Source organism: Aquarana catesbeiana, linkage group LG03, assembly GCF_042186555.1.
Source record: "Aquarana catesbeiana isolate 2022-GZ linkage group LG03, ASM4218655v1, whole genome shotgun sequence".
Taxonomy (NCBI): Eukaryota; Metazoa; Chordata; class Amphibia; order Anura; family Ranidae; genus Aquarana; species Aquarana catesbeiana.
In genome coordinates this window covers 717,423,312-717,437,961 of record NC_133326.1, presented here as the reverse complement: position 1 = coordinate 717,437,961, position 14,650 = coordinate 717,423,312, and the positions used below count along the sequence as shown (strand labels likewise).

General features: G+C 44.5%; 1 protein-coding gene across 1 annotated transcript in view; it reads right to left on the bottom strand.

Moving 5' to 3' along the window:
- Positions 1-7,612, bottom strand: part of LOC141133704 (uncharacterized) — a 182,855-nt gene extending 175,243 nt beyond the window's left edge. The window contains exon 1 of the mRNA XM_073623201.1: positions 6,760-7,612. Within this exon, the coding sequence (XP_073479302.1) occupies positions 6,760-6,832 (73 nt within the window). The 5' untranslated portion in view covers positions 6,833-7,612. The remainder of the gene's footprint in view (positions 1-6,759) is intronic.
- Between the last annotated feature and the right edge of the window lie 7,038 nt (positions 7,613-14,650).

Here is a 14,650-nt window from a genome sequence, read left to right as displayed (position 1 = left end):
GCAAATACGGTGTGACAAAAAGTATTGCAATGACCGCCATTTTATTCTCGAGGGTGTTAGAAAAAAAAATGTGTCTGAGTCTGAAAAAGAGGCCTGGTCTTTAAGTGATTAAGGGGGTAAATCCTTCTGGGTTAATTGCAGTATAAATACAGCTGTTCTGCGAAGCCCTCAAAGAGAACCTTAGTGAACAAACAGCATCATGAAGACCAAGGAACACACCAGACAGGTTAGGGATAAAGTTGTGGAGAAGTTTAAAGCAGGGTTAGGTTTAAAAAAATATCCCCAGCGTCTGTGCACCTGCACCCATATCAATTTTGGAGCAGTTGCTATGTCCATATAGCCACTGCGTCCCAGCTGACATGAATGGGTCTCCCTGCATGGTATACATGGAACACCTTGTATGGGTGTACACTGTAGTACCCTCTGTGAAGGCCAAATTGTCGGCAGCCAGCAGGGAGCCCTGGGACATTGCAGTGCTGGAGAGAAGGTGAGTATAGTTAACCATACCTGCATTGTTAGTGGATACAGTTTAGTCTTTTTTTAAAGGAACCTAGTCTGCACTCTCTACAGTACTCCTGCATAGTTGCCAACAGTCACGACTTGCACAGGACATTCGCGGAAATCAGACTGATGTCCCAGTCTGAGCATGTCCCGGGCAAAATCCTGCAAATCTACCTGTATCCCGGGCATTGGGACTTTTGGCACTACCATCAAGTCAGCGAAGTCACAACAGCCTTCACATGCGTGCGGCACACCCAGAGCCCTCCCCCTACCTCCTCCGGCTCCCCCAACAAAGCTGTTCAGCAGCTCAGTATTGGGGACTCTGCTGCAAGGAAGTGGGGTGAAGCCTGCCTCGCAGTGTGATTGGGTGGGCCTCGTAAGGGGGCATGGCAGGCTGGCCATGCCTCCTCTCAAGTCCCACGCAATCAGACTGCAAGGAGATCGCGCCAGTGCACCTTGAGTCTGGCCAGGTGCAGCATGTGTGAGGAAGAAGCAGGCTGCGTACCCGACCAGAGGTAAAATATTGCTAATTTCAACTGTGGCTGAGAGCGGGGCATGGTGGGAAAGGTAAGGGGAGCCTGGACTAAGGAAAGAGTGGGGAGTGGGAAGAGAAGATGGGCGAAGTTGGGTTCTCATGGTACCATGCCACCCTGAATTTCCCTGTATAGACTGTCCAGCTTTTAAATAGGTCTGGGGGTCGGGTGGCTGACAGAGTGCACTGAGCAGGTGGGTGATGTTACCTCCTTGCAAATCTCTACCTTCTGTTGCAGGCTGCTGTGCAAATGAGTTCAGTGGATAGGAAGGGGGGCAGCAGGAGAGAGGAAGAGCCAGACGCTCTGTCGCGCATATCATAGAGAGAACTACAGGGATCAATGTTTTTATGACTGGTCCAAATGATGATACCAATTGGGGGCCAGAAGAGAACAGTATAGTACAGGGGCCAGGAGACAACAGTAATGGGGGGGGGGCAGGAGAGAACAGTAATGGGGGGGCAGGAGAGAACAGTAATGGGGGAGCAGGAGAGAACAGTAATAGGGGCCAGGAAAGGACAGTAATAGGGACCACAAGAGAACAGTGATAGGGGGCCAGAAGGAAACAGTAATGGGGGCCAGGATAGAACAGTAATAGGGCGACAGGAGGGAACACTATAGGGGGACCAGGAGAGAAAAGTATAGGGGGACCAGAAGAGAACAGTAATAGGGGGCCAGGAGAGAACAGTATAGGGAGGCCGGGAGGGAACAGTATAGGGAAGCCAGGAGGGAACAGTATAGTACAGGGGACCAGGAGAGAACAGTATAGGGGGCCAGGAGGGAACAGAATAGCACAGATGGCCAGGAGAGAACAGTATAGGGGTCCAAGAGGGAACAGAATAGCACAGATGGCCAGAAGAGAACAAAATAGCACAGGAGGCCAGGAGAGAACAGTATAGGGGGCCAGGAGGAAACAGAATAGCACGGATGGCCAGGAAAGAACAGTATAGCATAGGGGACAGGAGAGAACAGTATAGCATGTGGGGGGGCAGTATAGGGGGCCAGGAGGGAACAGAATAGCACAGATGGCCAGGAAAGAACAGTATAGGGGGGCAAGGGGAGAACAGTATGGGGGGGCCGGGGGGAACAGTATAGCACAGGGGGCAAGGAGAGAACAATATAGGGGGCCAAGAGGGAACAGAATAGCACAGATGGCCAGGAGAGAACAAAATAGCACAGGGGGCCAGGGGAGAACAGTATTGGGGGCCAGGAGGAAACAGAATAGCACGGATGGCCAGGAAAGAACAGTATAGCATAGGGGACAGGAGAGAACAGTATAGCATGTGGGGGGGCAGTATAGGGGGCCAGAAGGGAACAAAATAGCACAGATGGCCAGGAGAGAACACTATAGGGAGGCCAGGAGGGAACAGTATAGCACAGGGGGCCAGGAGAGAACAGTATAGGGGGACCAGGAGGGAACAGAATAGCACAGATGGCCAGGAGAGAACAGTATAGCATAGGAGGCCAGGAAAGAACAGTATAGGGGGGGCAAGGGGAGAACAGTATGGGGGGCCGGGGGGAACAGTATAGCACAGGGGGCAAGGAGAGAACAGTATAGGGGGACCAGGAGGGAACAATATAGCACAAGGGGCCAGGAGAGAACAAAATAGCACAGGGGGCCAGCAGAGAACAGTATTGGGGGCCAGGAGGAAACAGAATAGCACGGATGGCCAGGAAAGAACAGTGTAGCATAGGGGACAGGAGAGAACAGTATAGCATGTGGGGGGGGGCAGTATAGGGGGCCAGAAGGGAACAGAATAGCACAGATGGCCAGGAGAGAACACTATAGGGAGGCCAGGAGGGAACAGTATAGAACAGGGGGCCAGGAGAGAACAGTATAGGGAGACCAGGAGGGAACAGAATAGCACAGATGGCCAGGAGAGAACATTATAGCATAGGAGGCCAGGAAAGAACAGTATAGGGGGGCAAGGGGAGAACAGTATGGGGGGCCGGGGGGAACAGTATAGCCCAGGGGGCAAGGAGAGAACAGCATAGGGGGACCAGGAGGGAACAATATAGTACAAGGGGCCAGGAGAGAAAAGTATAGGGGGGCCAGGAGGGAACCCCAGTTGAGAACCACTGATGTAAGTCATCTCAGACTCTAACCACACCCCCTTTAAGCCACACCCAATAGTTTGTGTAACATTAACTGCACCCATGTTTTGCTGCTGCCGTTTTCTCACTCCTGCTAAGTCACGCCTACAAATAAATGCCCCACCCCTGATTAAAATAATACGTTGTCTACACACAAAAAAAGCGTTCCTAAAATTTTTTTGAGAATGTTGCCAACTATGCTCCTGACCCTTGCACTGTGTGTTATGCACTCATTACTTAAAGTAGAGTAGGTTCAGATTTTAGGTTCAGATTTTATTTAACCATACACCTTTAAGCCTTTGCCACTGTTACAGCAATTTGGCCACACCTACCACACTATGCACACCACATCATTATGACACTCAATGTGCCCATGGGTGCCTCAGGTCTTTCACACATCTAGCAATGCCCCTAATGAGGGGAGTGACTTCACTGTCACTCCCACCAGAAGGTGCAAGTGCCTCAATAGCTGCCGGAGGGAGGATTTTGCTCTCTCCTCTCTCGAGTAGCACCCTACTGTGGGCAGGAGAGAGTGAACACCCACTGAAAACACACCTCAGTCTCAACTGGGTGCCACTGGGGAGTGAGGGCAGACTGCCCTTCTTAATGGTAATAAGTACTTGTGCGCACACCAAAGAATAATAAAAAGCCAACAATAAAAATATATAAATAAAATTTACCTTAAAAAACGTCGAATAAGAACAGAATAGCAGCCACAAATAATAGTGCTCACACACCCAAAAACAATTATTAAAAAAGGGGATAAATCTGCGGCGCTAATCTAAATAAATAAATTCCTGAGATGCAAAAAATGTATGAATGAAGCCAATAAAGACTCAAAGACTGACCGAGGTTTTAAGGTGCATAAATATCTAAAAAAATAACTACTACGTGCCGAAGCCAAATGAGTAAGCAACAATAATGTAAATCAAGATCGTCAAGGAGCAGAACAAAACGACCCCAGATAAGAATGTTCGCACACCTACAAAGGATAAGGGAGGTGAAACTATGGCGCTAAAAACAATGAGTGTATTCCTGGGATAACAAAGGAGAAAAAACCATATACATCCAGAGGAAAAACAGCCTATAGGAAGATGCAGATAACGATTTAAAAATTCCTATGATAAGTGAAAAACAAATAATACCTTAACGGGAATAAGCTATGTAACAAAGGAACTAATGGCCACACCAGGAAAAAATCCAAGTAAGGATCTAGTTCATGTAAATTAATATTCCACCATTTTTGTGCAACCAAGAATTATAGCAAATCAATGTTGCAACAAAGAGTGCAGCTAATAGAGGGGACTAAATAATTGAGATCCAGATAACTAATGACCTATTATAGACCTAAATAATAAAAAGCAATAAATAAAGCTCATGACTTTAACAACACAATAATCCTAAAAGAATAAGTGCAAGCAATAATTCTAAAAAAATATATATGTGCAAGTGATATTTCAGTGCAACATCCAAGGTGAAGACAAGTGAATAAATAAATAATTAATTAAATAAACCAATTAAGGTCCTAACAATTGACACACAAATTCACATAATCGATAAATGTTCCATAAATCGTAAATAAATCAATTCATAAAGTAGAAAATACAAATAATTGAAGGCAATAATAATTTCTAAATTTCTTTCTATAAAAATCCACTCTCTAAATAATATTGTGCAAATGTTAGTGTAGCATCCAAAAAATATGAGTAAATACAAGAGTAAGTTCCCAAAAATGTGTATCAAATCGGACAAATGTTTCAATGAAGTAAACAATGTTTCTTCCACAAAAGATAAATTTGGTGGCTAACTAATAACACACCAGCAATCAGAAATAACCAGTGTTCAGCATAGATGTCACACTCGATGTGATAACAATGAAGTGTCCCAGAGTGAATAGAAGTAATTTCTAGATTCAAAAAAATTAATAATCAATCATCCCATTCATATCTCCTTCGTGATGGATCAAATAAATTCTTTCACATATCCCCAGTGAAGAGAAACAGGTGTAAAGACAGATAAAACGGTTCCCCCAGCCTCTCACCTCCCGGCTGAGCGATAACAGCCCAAAAATAGCCTCACGCAGTCTGTGCCTGCAGGTGGTTTTAAACGCTGTCAGCTCCCAGCAGGATGAAATCCGCCTTGGTGTATGTAATAAAACGTCTCCCGATCTCCAAATTTCTCAAGCAGTGTTCACTCAAAAGAATAAGGGGAAGGATTCCATAGTGTAGTATGTAAATCATTGATTTTTATTAAATAATAACTCACTTACATTTCAAATTTCAGCTTTCAGAAAAAAACTTTAAAAACGGCTCACTGACCACTTATTCTTTTAGGATTATTGTGTTGTTAAAGTCACGAGCTTTATTTATTGCTTTTTATTATTTAGGTCTATAATAGGTCATTAGTTATCTGGATCTCAATTATTTAGTCCCCTCTATTAGCTGCACTCTTTGTTGCAACATTGATTTGCTATAATTCTTGGTTGCACAAAAATGGTGGAATATTAATTTACATGAACTAGATCCTTACTTGGATTTTTTCCTGGTGTGGTCATTAGTTCCTTTGTTACATAGCTTATTCCCGTTAAGGTATTATTTGTTTTTCACTTATCATAGGAATTTTTAAATCATTATCTGCATCTTCCTATAGGCTGTTTTTCCTCTGGATGTATATGGTTTTTTCTCCTTTGTTATCCCAGGAATACACTCATTGTTTTTAGCGCCATAGTTTCACCTCCCTTATCCTTTGTAGGTGTGCGAACATTCTTATCTGGGGTCGTTTTGTTCTGCTCCTTGACGATCTTGATTTACATTATTGTTGCTTACTCATTTGGCTTCGGCACGTAGTAGTTATTTTTTTAGATATTTATGCACCTTAAAACCTCGGTCAGTCTTTGAGTCTTTATTGGCTTCATTCATACATTTTTTGCATCTCAGGAATTTATTTATTTAGATTAGCGCCGCAGATTTATCCCCTTTTTTAAAGACTGCCCTTCTTCATGTCCCCTCTTGTCATGTTATATATCACATAACCAAAAAAAGGAAGATGGAGAAGCTGCCTTCATTCTCAGCTGGGGTACCTGAAGTTTGAACGTTTGAGTACACATTTTCATGGGGGGGTTGCCATTTTTGCCCTGGGCACTGGATAACCTTGTCCCAGCACTGGTCACCTCTGTCCTCTTATGAAGCTGAATGAGCACGATAAGGAAGACTGGAGATTGACAGTTCTAAATCCGGAAGTGATCAGGTCTGAGTGCATCCAGGTTTATTCTTCAGAGGGACAATCACTGAATGGATGTTCACTCATCTCCTTTCCTGACATCTGGCATAGAGGTCCAGGGCACTCAGGAAAGACCAATAAATTCTGGTCCCATGGTGGGGTGGCTGGCATCTTCCTAACCCCCCCCCTCCTTCCCCAGTATTGGCTGTTGTGAGTTTGCTGGCCAGGTTCGAAAAGTACACAGGGTATTATCGGTGGGAGCGAAAATGCATCCACTGTGAGTGCACCCAAATCTTAAATTCTGGAAATTTTTTGCAAAATTATCATTGGGCAATTTTAAAATCCCATAAAACTAAAAAAATGTTTTTAGATACATCTCACTCAGTATGTTAAAATTAAACATTTTAAATCTTACCCAACTCCATCTCCAGCCCTTCCCTTTTCCTTGTTTTACGCTGAGGATGAACAGGATTCCGCTTGCTCTGCATTCTCCGTCTTCTGTTCTAAACCTGTGAAGAGGAATTCAAATTCATTTTAAAAGTGACCACAAAAAAGGGGAAGTGTATCCAGTTCTGTGACTAATATTGGTCTACCCAGCAACTTCTTTTGAAACCAAATCTCTCTGTTTCGCTCTCCTCCCTGGCTGTCCTTTTTTTATGTCCTCTATGAAAAATATTATTTCATTATCAAAAGTTTTGTACAGCTCCAAGCCTTTTTTTCCAACCTCTATATTTTTTTTAGTTTTTTTTTTTATAAGCTGGTATAAAGGAAAAGTGTAATGTACAGTTTTGTGAAAAAGTATTTGCCCTCTTCCTAAATTTTTTTTATATATATATATATATATTTGTCACACTTAAATGATTCAGATCATCAAATAAATTTTAATGTTACACAAAGTTAATCCGAGTAAATACAAAATGCAGTTTTTAAATGATTTAATTTATCAAGGGAAAAAAGCTGCCTTGTCCTTAGTGAAAAAGTAATTGCCCCTCTTGATAAATCATGAATGAACTGTGATTAACCACATTTTTTTGGAAAGCTGGGTTAAATTTCACTTGCCACACCCAGGCCTGATTATTGCCAGACCTGTTGAATCAAGAAATCACTTAAATAGAAGCTGCCTGACAAAGGGAAGTACACTAAAAGATCTCAAAAAGCAACACATCATGCCGCGATCTAAAGAAATTCAAGAACAGATTAGAAACAAAGTAATTGACATGTATCAGTCTGGAAAGGGTTACAAAGCCATTTCTAAGGCTTTGGAACTCCAGCTAACCATGGTGAGAGCCATTATCCACAAATGGAGAAAACTTGGAACAGTGGTGAACCTTCCCAGGAGTGGCCAGCCGACCAAAATTATTCCAAGAGCACGACGGCGATGACTCATCCAGGAGATGATAAAAGAACCCAGAACAACATCTAAAGAACTGCAGGCCTCACTTGCCTCAGGTAAGGTCAGTGTTCATGATTCAACAATAAGGAAGAGACTGGGCAAAAATGGTGTTAATGGGAGAGTTCCAAGGCCAAAGCCACTGCTGGCCAAAAAGAACACAAAGGCTGGTCTCACATTTCCAAAAAACACCTGGACAATCCCGGAGACTTTTGGGCAAATATTCTGAGACAAAGGTTAAACTTTTTGGAAGGTGTGCATCCCTTTACATCTGGTGTAAAACGAACACAGAATTTCATAAAATGAACATTATACCAAAAGTCACACATGGTGGCAGTAGTGTGATGGTCTGGGCTGCTTTGCAGCTTCAGGACCTGGACGACTTACCATAACGAGAAAATCCTGATGGAGAATGTTGGGCCATGAGTTCCTGACCTCAAGCTCAAGCACACTTGGGTTTTACAGAAGGCCAATGATCTGAAACACACCAACATGCCCACCTCTGAATGGCTCAAAAAAAAGAAAAAAATTAAGGTTTTGGAGTGGCCTAGTCAAAATCCAGACTTACTGTGGTTGTAAATTCGAAGAAATATTACTGCCAGGCCCTCTGTTCTATCAAGCCATCCTACACAGTGTACATGTTTGTATAAAACAATGTCTCTAAATAAATTATCTCAGATCTTCTCTGGCTGGTCATGTAACCTCCGGCCGCTCTCCTCCCCCGATCCAAGGGCTACAGCGTGAGAGGCTAAGCGGACAGCACAGTGGTCATGTGACCTCCCCAGCTGACGTCAGAGGGGGATGTCGGCCCCTCCCGCTGTAGCTCTTAGATCGGGGGAGGAGAGCGGCCGGAGGCCACGTGACTGGCCAGTAGGGATGAGCTTCGTGTTCGAGTCGAACCATGTTCGACTCAAACATCGTCTGTTCGATTGTTCGCCGAATTGCGAACAATATGGGCTGTTCGCGCCAAATACGTGTGGCGCGTCATGGCCCATAATTCACTGCGGCATCGCAGTGCATTGCTGGCTGATGATTTGCCAAGCATGCACTATGACCCGCATGCTTGGCCAATCACAGCGCCTTCGGTAGAGAGAGCTGTAATTGGCCAAAGCCAGGGTGGCTTTGGCCAACTCTGGCTCAGGGGGTTTAGAACACGCCCCACATTATATAAGGCTGCCTGCACGGCGGCCCTGTGTAGTGTGTTCCGGCGTGCTTAGATACAGAGAGAGAGACAGTGTCATTTAATTTGAGTTAGCTAGATTAGGCAGGACAGTCAGTGAGTTAGCTTCACTTACAGTGTATTGTGTATATATATGCATCCCAGGTGTTGCATATATATATATATATATATACACTGTATTCAGTTTAGCTAGATCCGTTCCTGTTATCTTCCTACTGACAGGCAGGCTTGTCTTGTTACAGTATTTACAGCTACCTGAAGAAAATTGTTGGTGTACTTTTGATCCTATTAGTACCACAGTCAGGCAGCTACACTATTTACAGTTAGTGCAGTGCGTCCTGCTCACAGTGTTCAGTTAAAGCTACAAGTTAGTTTAGTGTGACCTCTGCACAGTGTTCAGCTAAAGCTACAAGTTAGTGTAGTGCGTCCTGCTCACAGTGTTCAGCTAAAGCTACAAGTTAGTGTAGTGAGACCTCTGCACAGTGTTCAGCTAAAGCTACAAGTTAGTGTAGTGCGTCCTGCTCACAGTGTTCAGCTAAAACTACAAGTTAGTGTAGTGAGACCTCTGCACAGTGTTCAGCTAAAGCTACAAGTTAGTGTAGTGCGTCCTGCTCACAGTGTTCAGCTAAAACTACAAGTTAGTGTAGTGAGACCTCTGCACAGTGTTCAGCTAAAGCTACAAGTTAGTTTAGTGCGTCCTGCTCACAGTGTTCAGCTAAAACTACAAGTTAGTGTAGTGCGACCTCTGCACAGTGTTCAGCTAAAGCTACAAGTTAGTGTAGTGCGTCCTGCTCACAGTGTTCAGCTAAAACTACAAGTTAGTGTAGTGCGACCTCTGCACAGTGTTCAGCTAAAGCTACAAGTTAGTGTAGTGCGTCCTGCTCACAGTGTTCAGTTAAAGCTACAAGTTAGTTTAGTGTGACCTCTGCACAGTGTTCAGCTTCAGCTAAAACTACAAGTTAGTGTAGTGAGACCTCTGCACAGTGATCAGCTAAAGCTACAAGTTAGTGTAGTGCGTCCTGCTCACAGTGTTCAGCTAAAACTACAAGTTAGTGTAGTGAGACCTCTGCACAGTGTTCAGCTAAAGCTACAAGTTAGTGTAGTGCGTCCTGCTCACAGTGTTCAGCTAAAACTACAAGTTAGTGTAGTGAGACCTCTGCACAGTGTTCAGCTAAAACTACAAGTTAGTTTAGTGCGTCCTGCTCACAGTGTTCAGCTAAAACTACAAGTTAGTGTAGTGCGACCTCTGCACAGTGTTCAGCTAAAGCTATAAGTTAGTGTAGTGCGTCCTGCTCACAGTGTTCAGCTAAAACTACAAGTTAGTGTAGTGCGACCTCTGCACAGTGTTCAGCTAAAGCTACAAGTTAGTGTAGTGCGTCCTGCTCACAGTGTTCAGTTAAAGCTACAAGTTAGTTTAGTGTGACCTCTGCACAGTGTTCAGCTTCAGCTAAAACTACAAGTTAGTGTAGTGAGACCTCTGCACAGTGATCAGCTAAAGCTACAAGTTAGTGTAGTGCGTCCTGCTCACAGTGTTCAGCTAAAACTACAAGTTAGTGTAGTGCGACCTCTGCACAGTGTTCAGCTAAAGCTATAAGTTAGTGTAGTGCGTCCTGCTCACAGTGTTCAGTTAAAGCTACAAGTTAGTTTAGTGTGACCTCTGCACAGTGTTCAGCTAAAGCTACAAGTTAGTGTAGTGCGTCCTGCTCACAGTGTTCAGATTAAACTACAAGTTAGTGCAGTGCGACCTCTGCACAGTGTTCCGCTAAAGCTACAAGTTAGTGTAGTGCGTCCTGCTCACAGTGTTCAGTTAAAACTACAAGTTACTGTAGTGAGACCTCTGCACAGTGTTCAGCTAAAGCTACAAGTTAGTGTAGTGCGTCCTGCTCACAGTGTTCAGCTAAAACTACAAGTTAGTGTAGTGAGACCTCTGCACAGTGTTCAGCTAAAACTACAAGTTAGTGCAGTGAGACCTCTGCACAGTGTTCAGCTTAAGCTACAAGTTAGTGTAGTGCGTCCTGCTCACAGTGTTCAGCTAAAACTACAAGTTAGTGTAGTGCGCCAAATTCGTGTGGCGCGTCACGGCCCATAATTCACTGCGGCATCGCAGTGCATTGCTGGCTGATGATTTGCCAAGCATGCACTATGACCCGCATGCTTGGCCAATCACAGCGCCGTCGGTAGAGAGAGCTGTAATTGGCCAAAGCCAGGGTGGCTTTGGCTAACTCTGGCTCAGGGGGTTTAGAACACGCCCCACATTATATAAGGCTGCCTGCACGGCGGCCCTGTGTAGTGTGTTCCGGCGTGCTTAGATACAGAGAGATAGACAGTGTCATTTAATTTGAGATAGCTAGATTAGGCAGGACAGTCAGTGAGTTAGCTTCACTTACAGTGTATTGTGTATATATATGCATCCCAGGTGTTGCATATATATATATATATATATATATATATATATACACTGTATTCAGTTTAGCTAGATCCGTTCCTGTTATCTTCCAACTGACAGGCAGGCTTGTCTTGTTACAGTATTTACAGCTACCTGAAGAAAATTATTGGTGTACTTTTGATCCTATTGGTACTACAGTCAGGCAGCTACACTATTTACAGTTAGTGTAGTGTATCCTGCTCACAGTGTTCAGTTAAAGCTACAAGTTAGTTTAGTGTGACCTCTGCACAGTGTTCAGCTAAAGCTACAAGTTAGTGTAGTGCGTCCTGCTCACAGTGTTCAGCTAAAGCTACAAGTTAGTGTAGTGAGACCTCTGCACAGTGTTCAGCTAAAGCTACAAGTTAGTGTAGTGCGTCCTGCTCACAGTGTTCAGCTAAAACTACAAATTAGTGTAGTGAGACCTCTGCACAGTGTTCAGCTAAAACTACAAGTTAGTTTAGTGCGTCCGTGTTCAGCTAAAACTACAAGTTAGTGTAGTGCGACCTCTGCACAGTGTTCAGCTAAAGCTACAAGTTAGTGTAGTGCGTCCTGCTCACAGTGTTCAGCTAAAACTACAAGTTAGTGTAGTGCGACCTCTGAACAGTGTTCAGCTAAAGCTACAAGTTAGTGTAGTGCACAGTGTTCAGTTAAAGCTACAAGTTAGTTTAGTGTGACCTCTGCACAGTGTTCAGCTAAAGCTACAAGTTAGTGTAGTGCGTCCTGCTCACAGTGTTCAGCTAAAGCTACAAGTTAGTGTAGTGAGACCTCTGCACAGTGTTCAGCTAAAGCTACAAGTTAGTGTAGTGCATCCTGCTCACAGTGTTCAGCTAAAACTACAAATTAGTGTAGTGAGACCTCTGCACAATGATCAGCTAAAGCTACAAGTTAGTGTAGTGCATCCTGCTCACAGTGTTCAGCTAAAACTACAAGTTAGTGTAGTGAGACCTCTGCACAGTGTTCAGCTAAAGCTACAAGTTAGTGTAGTGCGTCCTGCTCACAGTGTTCAGCTAAAACTACAAGTTACTGTAGTGAGACCTCTGCACAGTGTTCAGCTAAAGCTACAAGTTAGTGTAGTGCGTCCTGCTCACAGTGTTCAGCTAAAACTACAAGTTAGTGTAGTGAGACCTCTGCACAGTGTTCAGCTAAAACTACAAGTTAGTGTAGTGAGACCTCTGCACAGTGTTCAGCTTAAGCTACAAGTTAGTGTAGTGCGTCCTGCTCACAGTGTTCAGCTAAAACTACAAGTTAATGTAGTGCGACCTCTGCACAGTGTTTAACAGGGGCGTGTAATTACAATTTTTGATGCAATACTCAGGGCTCGTTTCTGCGTTCTAACTAGAGTATCTGTGAGGGGTTGCAATGTTGTGGCACCAGCACCAGTGCCTAAGGCCCAATTTTTCAGCCCCTGTTCAACAGGGGCATGTAATTACAATTCTTGATCTAATATTTCACAGCAGGACCCTGTGAGGGCTTACAGTGTTGAGGAAACAGCAACACCTAAGGCCCAAATTTCTGCTGAGTATATAGGACAGGCCCCTACTTTCAAACATCTAACTTACAAATGACTCCTACTTGCAAACTGAAGGAGACAACAGGAAGTGAGATGAAATCTACCCCTAAGAAGGGAAATTCTCTCCTGTAAGAGTTAATATGGGAAAAACTTTTCTCCTTTCCACTGATGCTTTATCACCAATCCTTGTTTCACAAAAAAAAACAAATTTTCAAAAAACATTTGTCATTGGGACAGAAAGTGAGGTGAAATCTTCTGAAGAGGAGCACAGACAGCAAAACAAATGTCACAGGGGTGATAACCCTTCCCTAGGTTTTCCAAAAAGCTTAAAATAGATTTTTTGGCTGGAGCTAAACACGTTAAAAATTTACCAGTTCAAAATTACAAACAGATTCTACTTAACAACAAACCTACAGTCCCTGTCTTGTTTGCACCGCCTGTATACTGCTGTTCAGAGTATATAGGGCCTGGGGGCCACACGCCTTTCCTTTTTTTAATTTAGGTGCGGGGTTCCCCTTAGTATCCATACAAGACCCGAAGGGCCTGGTAATGGACTGGGGGGTACCCATGCCATTTGTCTCACTGAATTTCATCGATATTGCAAGGACCCGACATTACATTTAAGCCGCAAGCAGTTTTAAATGACTTTTTTTCCTTTAACCACTTCCCGCCTGTCCCATAACAGATGACGGCCGGGCGGTGGTTCAGTTATCCTGACTGGGCTAAATATGACGTCCAGAAGGATAACATGCCGCCGCGCGCCCGCGGGGGGCACGCATCGCGGCGATCGGTGGATCGGTGTGTCAGTCTGACACACCGCAACACCGATCTTGGTAAAGAGCCTCCGGCAGAGGCTCTTTACCACGTGATCAGCCATGTCCAATCACGGCTGATCACGATGTCAATAGGAAGAGCCGTTGATCGGCTCTTCCTCACTCGCGTCTGACAGACATGAGTAGAGGAGAGTCGATCGGCGGCTCTCCTGGCGGGGGGGTCTGCGCTGCTTGTTTATCAGCGCAGCCCCCCCTCAGATCACCACACTGGACTACCAGGGATCGCCACTAGGACCACCAGGGAAGGGGCAACATGTGGATGGCCAGGTATGTACCCCATGGCCATCCACATGTGCCCAATGTGCCCAATCTGTGCCAATCAGTGCCCACAAATGGGCACTGATTGGCACCATTATATAGCACTGATGCCCAGCAATGCCACCCTTAGGGGCATCAGTGTCATCAGTGCCACCCGTCAGTGTCCGTCGGTGCCACCTGTCAGTGCCCACCTATAAGTGCCCATCTGTGCCAACTATCAGTGCCACCCATAACTACTGATCAATGCCACCTACGAGTGCCCATCAGTGCCGCCTACAAGTGCCCATCAGTGCCACCTATGAGTGCCCATCAGTGCCACCTATGAGTGCCCATCGGTGCCACCTATGAGTGCCCATCAGTGCCGCATACCAGTGCCACCTATCAGTGCCCATCAGTGCCACCTATCAGTGCCCATCATCAGTGCCTGTCAGTGCCACCTCATCAGTGCCACCTCATTGGTGCCACCTCATCGGTGCCCATCAGTGCCGCCGTATCAGTGCCTGTCAGTACAGCCATATCAGTGCCCGTCATTGAAGAAGAAAACATACTTATTTACAAAAATTTTTAACAGAAACAAAGAAAAACTTGTTTTTTTTCAAAATTTTCGGTCTTTTTTTATTTGTTGCGCAAAAAATAAAAAACACAGAGGTGATCAAATACCACCAAAAGAAAGCTCTATTTGTGGGAACAAAATTCCTTTTTTAAAATAA